A 17,262-nucleotide genomic window follows, 5' to 3' on the forward strand; every position below is an offset into this window, starting at 1 on the left:
CAGCAACAGAGACCCAACACAGCCAAAAATCAATAAATAAAATAAATTTATTTATTTTAAAAAAAGATAAATAATTTCTAAGGCTCCAATGTATAGCATGGTGAGTATAATTAACGATACTGTATTCTATACCTAAAAGTTGCTGAGAGAGTAGATCTAACCACAAAAAAAAAAAAAAAAAAGAAATGGCAATTATGTGAGGTGGTGGAGGCATTAGCTAATGCCACAGTGGACCTCATTTTGCGGCACCGAAGTGTATCAAATCAACATATTGTGCACCTAAACTTACACAATGTAATGTCAATTATATCTCCATAAAGTTGAAAAAAAGAATGATGTCTCGCAATGAAAATGAGACAGCCAGTAGAAAGTTTGATGTGAAATATTTGACTTCTCATACTTGAAGAACTAGTGATAGCCAGGTATCTGTAACCAAATTTATCTGTCTGTATATCTGTCTGTCCACCTGTCTATCTACCTACCTACCTACCTATCTACCTATCTATCTAATCTATATTCTCTATCAATCCATCATCTATCTATAGATTACAGGTTTAAATATAGATACAGATATAGATATAGGAGGTTCTTTCTTTAGAGATGGTGAATACCTCCTGAAAAAAAATTCCTCTGCATGCCGGCATGGAGATAATCCCAAGCATAAGAGTACACTGCCTGCCTGATTGAGCCCAAACTTGGTCCATGAATTCCGGGGAGGACATGTGGGTCCATAACAGCCAAGGCCACTTGCCTTTTGACTGATGGATCAATGAAGAAATCTCTCTGTCTGTATGGCACCCATCTAATATCCTGTCCCAAGCTCTTCCATTTTGATGTGGGATCTTGTCCAAAGAAGGATTTGAGCCCCATTAGACATTGGTTAAGGAAAACACTCACTTCTCATCTGAAACATAAACAGGAAGATTGATCTCCTCTTAGACACCACCCAAGAGCTCCCCAGGATGAAGTTCTTTTGGAAGGAACCATTCCTGTGGAGAAATAGATGTAGAAATTCTCTGATGAGGAACTCTGCTCTCATACTTCCTGTGGCTCTTACTGTCTCATGAGAATCTGTCATCTGCTGATGTGCACCAACAAGAGGCTGACTGGGGTGAGGCCGGCTGTGTCAGGACCATGGCCCCCAGAGACATCACCCTCTTCTGCCTCGGTGAGTTCTCAAATGCAAGTGGGTTAGAGGGAAAGATGGGGGGGAATCCCAAAATAGTCAAGGTCTCTCTTAACATGAGACTCAGTGATTTTAGGAGCTGCCGAGAAGATTCTTATCTCCTTAGTGGAGAGATGCTCTTTGCCCAGGTATCTGTAACTGCATCTGCCCAAGTCCCAACTCCATGCTAGCCTGTAAGGCTCCATGATCAAGTGGTAAAGTTGACCTTGTGGGGTTCATTCAACCCATGCCATGCTGTCTGGAGACCCATGATGGTTCCAGAGTTCCTACAGATGAGAGCCTCAGGGCTGGAATCTGGAGGATAAAACTAAAAGATGAGTCTTGTTTACTATTTCTGCTGTAGAAGAAAGAAATGTCACCTGCGGGACTTCCCTGGCAGTCCAGTGGTTAAGAATCCACGCTTCCACTGCAGGGGGTGTGGGTTCGATCCCTGGTCAGGGAAATGAGATCCCGCATGCCCCGTGGTGTGGCCAAAAAATAAAATCATTTTTAAAAAATGACAACTGTATGTCATTATGTTGGGTGATTTATAATAAAGACTGGAAATTCGCGGACTGAGTTTTCATGAATGTCTCTCTTCCAGTGCTCTGTCTTGGCCAGAAGATTCAGGCACAAGATGGTAAGTGTTCCCCTAAGTCTCCCCCAGCCCCCCTATATCCTCATGGCAGCTCCAGGATAGAAGAGCAGGAGAAATAGTCTAGAGCCCAGATGAATTCCAATTTTATTCTTTGCTCCAGCTGTCTCCGCTGTGCTTCCCTTGCATAACTTCTACCTCACTTTGGTATCTTGGGAATCCCTCAAACTCATCGCGTTCAGACCTGGATTTGGCCTTTGCCTCTGTTAGGCTGACTGTCCATCAGAGGTGTGCATCTTACTGAATGTTCACGACTGCACGGATGAGAAAGTCAGGAACCATCTTCCATTGTCCAACAGCCTCCCTATATCAAATGTACTTGCTTTCACAACCTAACTCTCCCCAGTTCTATCCACTTTGCTTCATTTAAAGGGACACTGCCTTAGAGAACTTTATGCAAGTAGCTTCAACTCTCAGAACCAATTTCTTTATCTATAGAAGAGAAATAAAAATAATAATGGAATCTATTTCATTGGATCATTGTGAGGCTTAATCGAGATAAACCATGTAAATAAAGTAAGTTGTGTATTTGGTAAGTGTGTTACCTGTGATGATGAGGATGAAGGTGATCATGGGGGGAAAAAAAAGGTATTTGGACTCTATATGAAGGCCCCACCCAGTCTCCACTTTCCTTGATTCATTACTTTTTTTTTTTTTTTGGCTGAGTTGGGTCTTTGTTGCTGCGCGCGGGCTTTCTCTAGTTGTGGTGAGCGGGGGCTACTCTTCATCGCGGTGCGCGGGCTTCTCATTGCCGTGGCTTCTCCTGTTGTGCAGCACGGGCTCTAGGCGCCTGGGCTTCAGTAGTTGTGGCACGTGAGCTCAGTAGTTGTGGCTCGCGAGCTCTAGAGCCCAGGCTCAGTAGTTGTGGCGCACGGGCTTTGTTGCTCCGCGGCATGTGGGATCTTCCCGGACCAGGGCTCAAACCCATGTCCCCTGCATTGACAGGCGGATTCCTAACCACTGCGCCACCAGGGAAGTCCTGATTCATTACTTTTTAACGCTAATTAATGATACAACATAAGGTTTTCTGAGAAGACGTACTTATTTTATTTACTCTCCTATCTTCCACAATGAGTAAGCAAAGTTCTATCTACAATGGATGCTTAAATTATACACAAAAATGTGACTTTGGGCTACAAAATAAAAATAACAAATAAAGGGACACTGCCTTAGTCCAACCCTCCTGCAGAATTTGCATATTCCTCTGTACTACTACAGTACCAAGCACTAAGCAGTACTAAATTGCTACTGTATATTCTGTCACCCCAACTACCTTGTCCTCCTAAGGGGTGTAACCCCTTGTCCATCCATGTCTTCTTTCTTCCAGTTCCTTCTAAAGACTGTAGCCTGGATTATTTGTGTCTTTAAAATACGAATATATTTACCTCCCTCTTACAGGTCCTCAGTAGTCAATCTTCAGATAAACCTACCCACTTGCCCAGGTCTCTCAAGCTCTGCCCACCTGGCTTGTGACCACCTGTCCAGCTCACCTTCCACTCTCCCTCTGACTCTCTCTGCTCCTCACCCGTGCTGACCTTAATCTAGCTTCTCCTTCACTCATTGCACCTTATTAACTCGGAGATGTCTCCCATTGTCCTTCTATCTATCTGCAATGCTCCAAAGCCTCCTATCCACGTTGCCTAGGCAATTCTTTTTTTTTTTTTTTAATTTAGGCTGCACCAGGTCTTAGTTGCAGCATTCTGACTTCTTAGTTGTGGCATGTGGGCTTCTTAGTTGCAGCATGCATGCAGGATCTAGTTCCCCGACCAGGGATCGAACCTGGGCCCCCTGCATTGGGAGCGCGGAGTCTTACCTACTGCGCCACCAGGGAAGTCCCTGCCTGGGCAATTCTTACTCATCCTCACATAGCAGCTGAACCCTCAAGTCTGTTATCAGATCTCCAAGTTCTACACCTTAAGAACTGCAAACCATATATCATGACCTACAATTGCATCCTTGTGTATTTTTTAAATTAATATCTGACTTTTTTCTACACCATCATTCTTAAAGGTAGGGGTCTGTTTAGGTCAGCATTTCTCAACCTCAGTACTATTGACATTTGAGACTGGATAATCCTGTTTTAGGGGCAGTCCTGTGAAGTATAGAATATTAAGCACCATCCTTGGCCTCTACCCGCTACATGCCAGTAGTATCTTCCACCACAACTGTGACAGCCAAAGATGTCTCCAGATATTGACAGATTGTCCCCTGGAAGGGAAAACTGTCTGTCTCCTGTTGAGCACCACCGGTTTAAGCCATGATAGTAGATAAACAATGTGCTGAGTTAATGGAGGTATCTCTCTGTTTATCTCCGAATAATAAATACATGGAGGTATTGGTGAGTGAACGATACTGAACTAAGGAAGTCCTGCAGGGCTCGTCTTGCTTCACAACAATCCTGCTGAGGACGGCAAGCTCCCTTGTTTCCCCCTTCACAGAGCTGCAGTTGAGCACATCACTATCAGGTCTAAAATAGAGGATACACCTTGACAAAGGGAACCAGCAGATTCTGAGCGTCCCTCCCCCTGTTTGCTAGTTTCTGTATAGGGGTTAAAGCCAAGGACAGAAGTCTTCAACATGCAAAATCACTCGCTTAAAGCCACTCCGTATGAATGCATTGGTGCCAAGAAGCTAACCAGCACCTTCGGGTCCCCCAAAACATTTCCAAATCCCGTTCCATCCTAAATGCCACTCCCGGAGCGGGAGTTTCCAAGTCCCAGCCTTCTTGCCCTCTCTCACAGAACTAATCGTCATATCCGTCAGACATTTGTTGGCTGTCCCCCACACTGCATTCTCTAACTGCTGCAGGAGACAGAGCTCTCCCCCATCTGCAGAGGAAAGAGCAGAGAAGCTGGAGTGAGATAGTCCTAGTTTCCAAACCAGATTGCACCACTCTTCAGTTTGTGGTCTTGAGCAATGGGCACGGTTTCTCCAAGCTTCAGCACCCTCACGTTAGAGTGAAGCACAGAACTGCATGTTCATAAGGATTACCACGGCGACCAAACACCAAGCAAACTGCTGGCAGACTAGCGGTTGCTAGGGGCTGCAGAGAGGGTAGGATTAATGTGTATGGGGTCTCCTTTGCGGGGCAATGAAAATGGAACTAGACAGAGGTGATGATTGCACGACGCTGTGAATGTACTAAACGCCACTGAATTGCATATGTTAAAAGTGGTTAATTTTACATTATGTAAATTTCACCTGAATAAAAAATATATATAAAAAGGAAGGAATTCAGTTCCTCAAAAAAATCCTTCAGTTCTTAAAAACTAAATATCCAATCCAGCAATTCCACTTGCATATATATAACAAAAGAAATTGAAAGCAGGGATTCTAGCAAGATATTTACACACCCATGTTCATAGCAACATCATTCACAGTAGCCAGAAGGTGGAAGCAACCCAAATAGCCATTGACATGAATGTATAAATAAAATGTGGTCTATACAAACAGTGGAATATTATTCAGTCATAAAAAGGAAAGATATTCTGACATGGGCTACAACATGGATGGATCTTGATGACACTACACGAAGTAAAATATGCCAGACACAGAAAGACAAATATTGTGTTATTCCACTGACACAAGGTACGTAGGATGGGGAAATTCATAGAGACAGAAGGTCAATTAGAAGTGACCAGGGCCTAAGGAAAGAGAGAGTGGAGAGTTGCTGCTTAATGGTTACAGGGTTTTTGTTTGAAATCATGAAAATGTCCTGAAAATAGATGGTCGTGATGGTTGCACGATATGGTGAGTGTGTGTAATTAATGCCACTGAGCTGTGCACTTAAAATTGGTTTACTGCTGCTTCCCACTAGCTATCTATTTTACATTTGGTGGTGTATATGTGTCGATGCTAGTCTCACTTCGCCCCAGCTTCCCCCTCCCTTGCCAAAAAAATGGTTTAAATAGTAAATTTTATGTTTATGTAACACATTTTATTTTACCACAATTAGAAAATACTAAAAAAATATTTTAAAGGCAGGAAATATAAGTCCATCACACCTTAATTTATTTGTTTCCCCCATAGTGAAAGAAAGAAGTACGGTTTCTCCATGGCAGGCCACCTGAGTCTGGGCTCTATTTTCTTCTAGGGAATCTTTCCAGTCCTACCATATCTGCCACGCCCGGTTCTCTGATTCCCTGGAATGAGTCTGTGAAGATCCTGTGCGGGGGAACTCCTGAGTCTTACCTGTACCAACTGGAGATCCTGGGAAACTCCACATACAAAGTGGTGGACAAGAAATTGGGATTTCAGAAGACAGCTGAGTTTGTCATTAAACACATGGATACAAATACTGCAGGACGTTATCAGTGCCGATACATGAAACAGCACCGCTGGTCAGTGCACAGTGAAGCCCTGGAGCTGGTGGTGACAGGTGAGGCCACGTCCACGGTCTCTGATCCTCAGGTCTTTTTCCTTTCTTATTTTTTCAGAGATGCTATTTTTAGAACAGTTTCAGATTTCCAGGGAAATGGAGGAGATACAACAGAGAGTTCCCATATACCCAGCACCCAGTTGCGAATATTTTCCTTTAGTATGATACACCCCTTACCATTAATGAACCAATATTGATACATTATAATGAGCCAAAGTTCATTGAGATTTCCTTAGTGTCTACCCAACATCCTTCTTCTATTCTGGGATCCCATCCCACAGTGCATTTAGTTGTCATGTCTCTTTAGTTTCCTCTTGGCTGTGGAAGTTTCTCAGACTTTCCTTGCCTTCGATGACCTCGACAGTTTTGAGGGGTGCTGCTCTGGTATTTTGCAGGATGCCCCACTATCGGAAGTTGTCTGATGTTTTACTCATGATAAGACAGGGGCTATGGATCACGGTGAAGACCACCAAGGCCCAGTGCCATTTTTAATCATATCACAGTAAGCGTACGTACTATACCAATGAATATGGCTGTTGATGTTGAGCTCACATGCCTGGCTGAGACAGTGTTTGTCAGGTTTCTCCACTGTAACATGACTCTTCCTCCCACCCTCCCTTTCCATCTGGAAGGAAATCACTACACGCAGCTCATACCTAAGGAGTGGGGAGCTACACTCCTGCTGCATGCATCCAGCCCTCAGTTTGAAGCTCTGTCCTCAGGGTGGCCTAACCCTGTGTTTCTAGAAGGTTGCACCCTGAATTTCCAGGTTCTTCTACCTATTCTTTTTTTTTTTTTTAAATGAGGAAACATTTTTTTTTAATTAATTAATTTATTTATGGCTGTGTTGGGTCTTCGTTTCTGTGCGAGGGCTTTCTCCGGTTGTGGCAAGCGGGGGCCACTCTTTATCGCGGTGCGCGGGCCTCTCACTATCGCGGCCTCTCTTGTTGCGGAGCACAGGCTCCAGACGCGCAGGCTCAGTAATTGTGGCTCACGGGCCCAGTTGCTCCGCGGCATGTGGGATCTTCCCAGACCAGGGCTCGAACCCGTGTCCCCTGCATTGGCAGGCAGATTCTCAACCACTGTGCCACCAGGGAAGCCCCCTACCTATTCTTTTTATACAAAGAATAAAAAGAATATCCTTCAGCCCCTGCCATAGCTCCTCAAACTCTCTGGATACCATTCCCTCTCTTCCCCAACATATGGCTTGTGATATTGTGACTTATAATAAGAAACATATATTTGGTCTTCATCCTCGTTCCTGGCACAGAGCTCCCCAAACCCTTGGGATTCCCTGAGCGATGAGCAATAAAGGTGTCTTCATTTTCATAAGAAATCCCTTTCAACCACACCTGAGTTTATGTTAATGAGGTGACTTTTGGAAAGCACCTAAGGATGGAGGCTGGTTGCCAGGGGAACTAACCAAGTCATGGGAGAGTTGCAACTTTCAGCCCCACCCACCTCTCACCTGACCTCCAGGGAGGGCAGAGAGGCTGGAGGTTGAATAAATCACCAATGGCCAATGACTTAATCAGTCTTGCCTGTGTAATGAAGCCCTATGCATCTCTTCCATCTGGCTGTTCCTGACACATGCTTTCATAATAAACCAGATATCTAGTAAGTAAACTGCTTTCCTGAGTTCTGTAAGCCACCCTAGCAAATAAATTGAACCCAAGAACTGGGTCCTGGGAACTTCTGATTTATAGCCATTGAGTCAGAAGCACAGGTGACAACCTAGATTTCTGATTGGCATCTGAAGTGGGGGCGGTCTTGTAGGACTGAGCTCTTAACCTGGAGCCCTAAACCTGGGGGATCTGCCGTTATTGCCAGGGGAGAGGGTCAGAATTGAGTTGACTTGTGGGATTCCCAGCTGGGGTCTCAGAATTGCTCGGCAGTGTGGGGAGAAACCCACACATTGCAACTGGGAACAGAATCGTGTGGCACTTCTGGCTTTAGAGACTAGCTCGCTATCTCTCGAAGATGGCATCTCATCTGCTTGTTTGCTCAGCTCTATCTACAGTAACTGGGGACAGAGTATAGATCCTGTAGTAGTGAAATGGGATGTTACCACCTCCCATTCCATTGCAGCAGGAAATGTCAGCTTCTTCGCTTCTCTTAGCATGGATCCAACATGAGTGGCGGGGATACAGGGGAATGACACAAAATCTTGCTAACAGCTCACTCTCTGCTCTTTTAGGCTTGTATGACAAACCCTCCCTCTCCACTGACGGGTGCCTTGTGGTGATGCCAGGAGAGAGTGTTTCCCTCCGGTGCAGTTCAGCACACATCTCGTTCAATGGATTTTCACTGAGCAAGGAGGGAAGGGCCGTTCTGTCACAGCACCAAAATGGGGGACGCTGGGGTGACTTCATTCTGGGTCCTGTGAACCTCAGCTTCTCAGGGATCTACACATGTTACAGTTGGTACAGTGGCAGCCCTTATGTATGGTCAGCCCCCAGTGACGCCCTGGAGCTTGTGGTCACAGGTAAGTGCACCCCCGCCCAGACGTATGTCCTCCTCCTCAGGGCTCTGGCTGGCTATCCAGGGCCTTGGCATCAGGCAGGAATACAAAGAGATGCACTGAGAAAGAACACTGGGGCAGCAGAGAGTCACTACTCAGAGGACCACGAAGAGAGAAGAAGCACTTCTCTATCCATTCTTCTGTGGATGGACATTTAGGTCGCTTCCATGTCTTGGCTATTGTAAAAGCACTGCAATGAACACCGGGGTGGGTGCATGTATCCTTTCGGACCATGTCTTTCTCCAGATATATGTCCAGGAGTGGGATTGAAGGATCATATGGTAGCTCTATTTTTAGTTTTTTAAGGAACCTCCATACTGTTCTCCACAGTGGCTGCACCAATTTACATTCCCACCAACAGTGTAGGAGGGTTCCCTTCTCTCCACAACCTCTCCAGCAGAAGATGTGGTATATATATACAATGGAATATTACTCAGCCATAAAAAAGAATGAAATAATGTTATTTGCAGCAACATGGATGGACCTAGAGATTGTCATACTGAGTGAAGTAAGTCAGACAGAGAAAGAGAAATATCGTATGATATCGCTTATATGCGGGATCTTTTTTTAAAAAAAATGACACAAATGAACTTATTTACGAAACAGAAACAGACTCACAGACTTAGAGAACGAACTTATGGTTACCAGGGGGGAAGGGTGGGGTGGGGGGATAGTTAGGGAGTTTGGGATTGACAGGTACACACTGCTATATTTAAAATGAATAACCAACAAGGACCTACTGTACAGCACAGAGAACTCTGCTCAATACTATGTAACAACCTAAATGGGAAAAGAATTTGAAAAAGAATAGATACATGTATATGTATAATTGAATCTCTTTGCTGTACACCTGAAACTAACACAACATTATTAATCGACTGTACTCCAAGATAAAATAAATATTTTAAAAAATGAGAGAGAGAGAAGAAGCACTTCTCACCCACATTACATTTGACTTTCACATCCTCTCCTTGAGTTCTCCAGTGTCCTTTGAAAACACAGGCCTGTTGAGAAAGGAGAGGCCAACGTTTGGAGTCACATTAAGAGGTGTTGTTGAGATAGGCGATGCCAGACACAACCTTTGACGAATCCACTTCCTTTTTCATATGCTTAGTTGCAGCTGAGAATCCTGAAACTAACCTATAATACTAGAATCCACTCGGAGTGGGTGACTGAGGAGGACTCTAAAAAAATTCTATCAAGGGACTTCCCTGGTGGTCCAGTGGTTAAGACTCGGTGCTTCCACTGCAGAGGGCACGGGTTCCATCCCTAGTCGGGAAACCAGATCCCACAAGCCGTGCTGTGCAGCCAAAAAAAAAAAAAAGCCTCTATCAAGAGCTTCATTTTTGGGAATTCACTAGTGGTCCAGTGGTTAAGACTCGGGGCTTTCACTGCCATGGGTCCAGGTTCCATCCCTGACTGGGTAACTAAGATCCTGCAAGCCATGCGGCATGGTCAAAAAAAAAAAAAAAAAAAAAAATTTCATTTTTATATTGTTTGCACGCATCACTCTGCTCAGAGGGAGAAAACAAAGAGTTATAGCAGAGTAATGCAGCTGCTGATTGCTGAGTGGGATGACCACATTTGTCTCTCTTATGTACCTTGTCCAGTCATTCTACAAGCTAAGCAAATATGATAGCCATGGCACTGTAAGATCATACAGACAGAATGGTCTTTTCAATGAATGTTGCAGGGACAATTGGGCAACAGTGGAGGAGGGGTGAATTTATTAGCCTTTTCCTTTAGAGTAGATAATCAATGTATCTTGTTTTAGAAATCACCTCCTATCCGACATCAAGGTGGTCCTCTTCTGTATTATCTTCCCAAACTTGAAACATTTTGCACTTTGCAATTAGGAATTCCAAATCCACTTGGAATTGATTTCTGTATTTTAACAGGAGAGAGTTACTAGGATTTCTGAGCATTGTAATTTCACAGTATTTTATTACATCCTTGAGAGGAATAGAGGCCCATGAAGTCCATAAAGCAAATGGAGAAATCTTTTTAAAGTTTCAGTGAAAAGAAATGTCTAGTGAAAGGTCACACAATAGTGGAGATAAATTTTCCCTAAGTTTTTGCGTTCTGTTTTTTTGTTTTGTTTTGTTTTTGTTTTTCGTTTTTTGTTTCTTCGGCGGCATGGCATGCGGGATCCTGGTTCCCTGAGCAGGGATCGAACCCGTGTCCCCTACAGTGGAAGCACAGAGTCTTACCCCCTGGATGGCCAGGGAAGTCCCAAATTTTCCCTAAGCTTATCTGAAATGTTTCTCCTACTTGCTTCCCAGATACCAGCCATCCTGTACCCTTTGTCATGTATGAGAAAGGAACATACATTGTTATGTGGGGTGAAGATGACATAGAGGAGAGACTTTCAGGCTCTGGATCCATGAAGATGTTGCAGGGATATGATTAGACAGTCAGTGACACTGCCACGTGAGGAGGGAATGAAAAGCAAACACAGCATGCCCATACTCACCTCCTCCCCCTTTTACACGACTCCCCAGGGAACCACACCCTTGGACCTACGTTTAATATGAAGTACGGTGCTCATGAATGCATGCACGTGTGGAGGAGGGGGTCCCAGTGAGACCACAAATAGGGAAATGAGCTCCCTTTCCAGGGCTCTTGGGATGGGACGGAAGGCAACGTGACCAATGATCGTTCATCTCTTCTAATTATGTCTCTAGATACCACAAACCAAGATAACACGACGGAGAACTTGATTCGAATGGGCATGGCAGGGCTGCCCCTGGTGGCTCTCTTGGCCATTCTGGCTGAAAATTGGCTTGGCCATCAGGTTCCACATGAGGAAGACCAGCAAGATTTGCGTGAACTGAGCTGCAGTAGACAGAAAACTCAGACAGAATGGACCTTTGGACTAACTCCAAAGGGTCACCAGGTAGACACCAGGCACTGAATACAAGAGCCAGCACTTGTGGAGTCCTGGAAAGCTACGTGGAGAACACAAGGGAGAACGAGGTACTAACAAGCTTGGATCCCTTTACAAATCAATCAAATGGTATTTTCTTATATGAATCTGATATATTTGCAGCCCACCCTGCTAGACTTTGGTAATAAAATTCTCAGTATAGGGACTTCGCTGGTGGTGTAGTGGATAAGACTCCACGCTCCCGATGCAGGGGGCCCAGGTTCAATCCCTGGTCAGGGAACTAGATCCCACATGCATCCCGCAACTAAGAGTTTGCATGCCACAGCTAAGGAGCCCGCCTGCCACAACTAAGGACCCCACGTGGTGCAACTAAGGAGCCAGCAAGCTGCAAGTAAGGAGCGCACCTGCTGCAACTAAGACCTGGTGCGACCAAATAAATATTTTTCAAAAAAATTATCAGTATAATCTTTGCTTAACTCTTCCTGTGATAAAAAAAATAATGCAAAGCATTCTCAATTCTCCTTGCTGACTGTTTTGCACCCCTCCTCCACAGAAGTTCTGGCTCATACATTCATTTTGTCTTGAACTTATCAGCAAAACCAAATACCGTTACATCCTCCTGATAGAAGACCTTAACACCTAGAATTCCATTAATTATGAATGCTAATAATTAATTATGAATACTGTCCACTCAACATAGCATATATTCCACGACATAACTGTGCTTCTAGCTTTCCCTACAGTTACATTTGTGTGTTAACACATGCTTTTCCGACTCTTAAGAAGACTCTCCTGTTCTTATGAAACTATCCCACTTCAAAATGTCTCATGCCTCCAACGCAAAGTAAACAGACTTGTGAAAGCAGCCGAACAAGCATCTCCTTTGGATCATCTCAGCACTTTAAGCTACTTAGTCTATCGATTCATCTTTCTGTAGTATGCATCATGAGGTCTAGAAAACATGAAGTATTGGATATATTTATTGAGATCATGAATAAATAAGTTAGTGACTGAGCCAGATAAACAAGGAAATGTTAGTGACTGAGCCAAATAAACAACAGGGAAGTGCCACAGTTGCAGAGGAGGACTAATGAGAGTCTTTATATCAGATCCAAATCGACCAGAGAAATGCAATGCAGTTTGTTTCCAAGAGAGGGAAAAGATTAGCTTCACATACGTGGTTTTGTCTATGGTAGGGCCTCGTTTGGAAAAGGGGTTCTGAGAATAAAAGGGTCCTGCACTCCTAGGAAAATGATTGACTTTTCTGTAGCCACGATGACAAGTAGCCACTAGAATGGGTTTATAACCCATCGTCAATGACCACTCACGTTGACCATTCCACCAATCAGACAGCTCCCTGCTTCTAAATGTCAGCCAATCAGAAACAGGTTCACTCCAGTAACCACACCGGTGAGAGACAGCCAATCAAAATAGACTCCCTTGAACAAACATGCTTTTACGGATAACGTTCAAACCAGAAGAGCCCCTGAAAATCCACATTTCCCAAAAACCCTGTATAGGGTCAGCGGTAGGCTCTGCTCAGAGACACTGTGTCTGGCCAGCATAACTCTCCCTTACTATAGTAATAATAAATTCGGCTTCGCCTTTTTATTTCAGACATTGAGTGGTGAGTGCATTAGCCTTTGACAGTTTATGTATTAGATTGATTTAAGTTAAGTATAAGCCCCTTGCTTAAGGGCAAGGTGTATGGCGGCTTATAATCCATGACTTTAAGGTTTTTTTAAAACATTTTTATCGGAGTATAGTTGATTTACAATGTTGTGCTAGTTTCTGCTGTACAGCAAAGTGAATCAGTTATACATATACAGATATCCACTCTTTTTTAGATTATTTTCCCAGATACATGACTTTCAGTTCTACGTTAGGCATTATGCTGGTCGTTTCATTTACATGAGCGAGCATACTGTAACGCTGTGAATTTTAATTGAATCAATTTTAATTCAATCAATCATGTGACAGTCATGTCACACGAGCAAACAGAGGCTCAGAAATGGTATGATTTGGATAATGATATGATTATGTGGATACAGAGTTTCAGTTTGGGAAGATGAAAAAATTCTAGAGATGGGTGGTGGTGATGATTGCATGATGATGTACATGTCCTAGTTGTCACTGAGCTGTACACTTAAAAATGGTAAAGGCGGTAAGTTTCATGTATGTGGAGGTTTTTTACCATAATAAAAAAAACTTTGAAAAATGGTTAAAATGGTAAATTTTGTGTTATGTATGTTTTGCCACAATTTTTTAAAAGTTCTTTGTGGTCTAGAAACTGAAAGTAGATTAGTGGTTGCCCAAAGCTGGGAGAGTGAGGGGGTATTCGGCAGTGAGTGCTAGTGGGTATTGGAGGGGTTTATTTTTTTTTGGGGGGGGGTGATTAAAAAGTTCTGAAATTAGATTATGATGATGGTTGAGCAACTCTGTGAATATAATAAAAACCACTGAATTCTACACTTTAAATGGTAAATTGTATAGTATGTAAATTATATCTCAATCAAGTTGAGTTTCTTCAAGTATCAAAAATGATTAAATTATTAGTAAGACCCTCAGTGGTTGAGTCATGACTTGAAATCCATCATCTCCAACAGGGCTTATAGTGTGCATACGGGGATAGTCCTAGGAGCACAGGTGTGAGCTTAAGGTGAAAACTGGGGCTGGACTAAATAGATACAGAGAAGTACCTGAGAAACCAGAGACAAACTTAGGGAGAATGGATGGCATGATTGCCCTTAGTATGTGGTGTCCAGGGAAGACACTCCAGGTTCAGAACATATTCCCCTAAGATGATCACCCAACCCCTCTAATGAGCTGGATAAAACATGGCATTTATTTAACTTATTTGTGCTTCAGTTCCTTATCTGGAAACGGTGGAGTAAATGCTATCAACTTCATCAGGTTATCATGAGAATTCAATGAATGAATGATGCCAGCCACTCAAAACAGTGCCTACACATAGGAAATGTTTTTCAAGTCTGGTTACCAGAAACCTTGCCTCTCAAGATGATTTTATCTTCAGATCTTTGCACACTGCTGGAATAAACTGTTCCACTCTGAGTTGGTGAGCTCCATAGCAGAAAATCGAGGAGGAAAGTATCATTACTATTATGTGATACGAGGGTAGCACTCGCCCCCATTTCCATACCAACTTCAAGAATTACTATAAATAACGAAGAGAGTGTGTCGTTGACCAAAAAATAGACAAATAGATCAATAGAATGGAATAGATAGCTCAAAAATAGACCCATATAAATATAGTCAACTGATTTTTCACAAAGGAACAAGAGCACTACAGTGGAGCAAAGATACTCTCTTCAACAAATGGGGCTGGAACAACCGGACATCCACATGCAAAAAAATGAATCTAGACACAGACCTTACACCCTTCACAAAAGTGAATTCAAAATGGATCACAGGGCTTCCCTGGTGGCACAGTGGTTGAGAATCTGCCTGCCAATGCAGGGGACACGGGTTCCAGCCCTGGTCTGGGAAGATCCCACATGCTGCGGAGCAACTAGGCCCGTGAGCCACAACTACTGAGCCTGCGCGTCTGGAGCCTGTGCTCCCAACAGGAGAGGCCACGACAGTGAGAGGCCCGTGCACCGTGATGAAGAGTGGCCCCCGCTTGCCGCAACTAGAGAAAGCCCTAGCACAGAAACGAAGCCCCAACACAGCCAAAAAATAATTAATTAATTAATTAATTTAAAAAAAAAAAAGGATCACAGATCTAAATGTAAAACGAAAACTACAAAACTCTTAGAAAAAAACATAGACAATCTTGGGTTTTGTGATGCCTTTTTAGACACAACACCAAAGACATGATCCATGAGAGGAAAAATTGATAAGCTGGGATTGATTAAAATTTAAAAATTCTACTCTGTGATAGACAGTATCAAGAGAAATGAAGCCACAGACCGGAAGAAAACATCTGTGAAAGAATGAAATTCGACCCTTTTTTACACCACACATGAAAGTTAACTTAAAATGGATTAAAGACTTAAACATAGGGACTTCCCTGGTGGCGCAGCGGTTAAGAATCCGCCTGCCAATGCAGGGTACACAGGTTCAAGCCCTGGTCAGGGAAGACCCCACATGCCACGGAGCAACTAAGCCCGTGGGCCACAACTACTGAGCCTGCGTGCCACAACTACTGAAGCCCATGCATCTAGAGCCCATGCTCCTCAACAAGAGAAGCCACTGCAATGAGAAGCCTGCGCCCCCGCTCGCCGCAACTAGAGAAAGCCCGCATGCAGTAACGAGACCCAATGCAGCCAAAAAATATATATATATAAATAAATAAATTTATTTTTTTAAAAAAAGACTTAAACATAAAACCCAAAACACTAACACTCCCAGTAGAAAACATAAGAAAAAATGTACCTCAACATTGATCTTGTCAATAATTTTTTTGGATATGACACCAAAAGCACAGGTAACAAAAGCAAAAATAAACAAGTGGGACTACATAAAACTAAAAAGATTCTGCACAGCAAAGGAAACCATCCACAGTGGGACACCACCAGCCCCAGGATCCCTGGGGTCCCACAAGAAGCCACCCTGGGACCTGGGCCCACCCACCAGTGGGTAAGCAACCACCACACGAGGCAGGGCCTGGCAGTCAAACAGGCGAGGGTCCACACCACCTACCGGTGCACCATAGATACAGGGCAGACGACACACAGATGGCCAACAGGCACATGAAAAGATGCTCAACATCTCTAATTATCAGAGAGATGCAAATCAAAACAACACTGAGATATCCCCTCACACCTGTCAGAATGGCCACCATCCAAAAGTCTACAAATAATAAATGCTGGAGAGGGTGGGGAGAAAAGGAAACCCTCCTACACTGTTGGTGGGAATGTAAATGGGTGCAGCCATTATGGAAAACAGTATGGGGGTTCCTCACAAAAGTAAAAATAGAACTACCATATGATCCAGCAACTCCACACCTGGGTATACATCCGGAACAAATGAAAGCACTAATTCAAAAAGATACATACATCCTAATGTTCATAGCAACACTATTTACAATAGTCAAGACACAGAAGCAACCCAAGTGTCCATCAACAGACGACTGGATTAGGAAGATGTGATATATGTGATAGATACAAACGCACACACACACAGACAGTGGAATATTACTCAGCCATAAAATAGAATGAAATTCTACCATTGGCAGCAACATAGATGAACCTAGAGAATATTATGCTTAGTGAAATAAGTCAGACAGAGAAAGACAAATATGATATGATATCACTTATATGTAGACTCTAAAAAATAATACAAATGAATGTATATGCAAAACAGAAACAGACTCACAGATATAGAAAATAAACTTGTGGTTACCAAACGGGAGAGGGAAGGGGGTCCGGACAAATAAAGGGTATGGGATTAAGAGATACAAACTAATATGTATAAAATAGATAAGCAACAAGAATACACTATATAGCACAGGGAATTACAGCCATTATCTTGTAATAATTTATAATGGAGGATAATCTGCAAAAATAGTGAATCACCGTGCTGTTCACCTGGAACAAATACAATACTGTTGGTCAACTATACTTCAATTAAGTAATTAATTAATTTAAAATTATTTAGACCCTTAAAAAAAGAACAATGGACACATTTTGCATTT

The 17,262-nt window shown here is 43.2% G+C and overlaps 2 protein-coding genes across 2 annotated transcripts in view; one reads left to right on the forward strand and one right to left on the reverse strand.

Moving 5' to 3' along the window:
* The first annotated feature begins 1,134 nt into the window (after positions 1–1,134).
* Positions 1,135–11,633, forward strand: FCAR (Fc alpha receptor). Its single transcript, XM_068527187.1, has 5 exons — positions 1,135–1,168; positions 1,770–1,805; positions 5,914–6,198; positions 8,396–8,683; positions 11,404–11,633. Exons 1-5 carry the CDS (start codon positions 1,135–1,137, stop codon positions 11,631–11,633), a joined length of 873 nt encoding a protein of 290 aa, XP_068383288.1.
* A 2,957-nt stretch (positions 11,634–14,590) lies between these two features.
* Positions 14,591–17,262, reverse strand: part of NLRP7 (NLR family pyrin domain containing 7) — a 50,387-nt gene continuing 47,715 nt past the window's right edge. The window contains exon 7 of the mRNA XM_068527885.1: positions 14,591–14,687. Coding sequence (XP_068383986.1) covers positions 14,591–14,687 — 97 coding nt within the window. The remainder of the gene's footprint in view (positions 14,688–17,262) is intronic.

The sequence above is a fragment of the Eschrichtius robustus genome, chromosome 19 (assembly GCF_028021215.1).
Source record: "Eschrichtius robustus isolate mEscRob2 chromosome 19, mEscRob2.pri, whole genome shotgun sequence".
In the NCBI taxonomy this organism is placed as follows: domain Eukaryota; kingdom Metazoa; phylum Chordata; class Mammalia; order Artiodactyla; family Eschrichtiidae; genus Eschrichtius; species Eschrichtius robustus.

Bases quoted from the DNA above. Each gene is read 5' to 3' on its own strand.
- FCAR (XM_068527187.1), top strand. From the start codon at position 1,135: ATGGCCCCCAGAGACATCACCCTCTTCTGCCTCG. The intron at 1,169-1,769 runs GTGAGTTCTCAA...TCTCTCTTCCAG, and splicing joins CATCACCCTCTTCTGCCTCG to TGCTCTGTCTTGGCCAGAAG. The intron at 1,806-5,913 runs GTAAGTGTTCCC...ATTTTCTTCTAG, and splicing joins GAAGATTCAGGCACAAGATG to GGAATCTTTCCAGTCCTACC.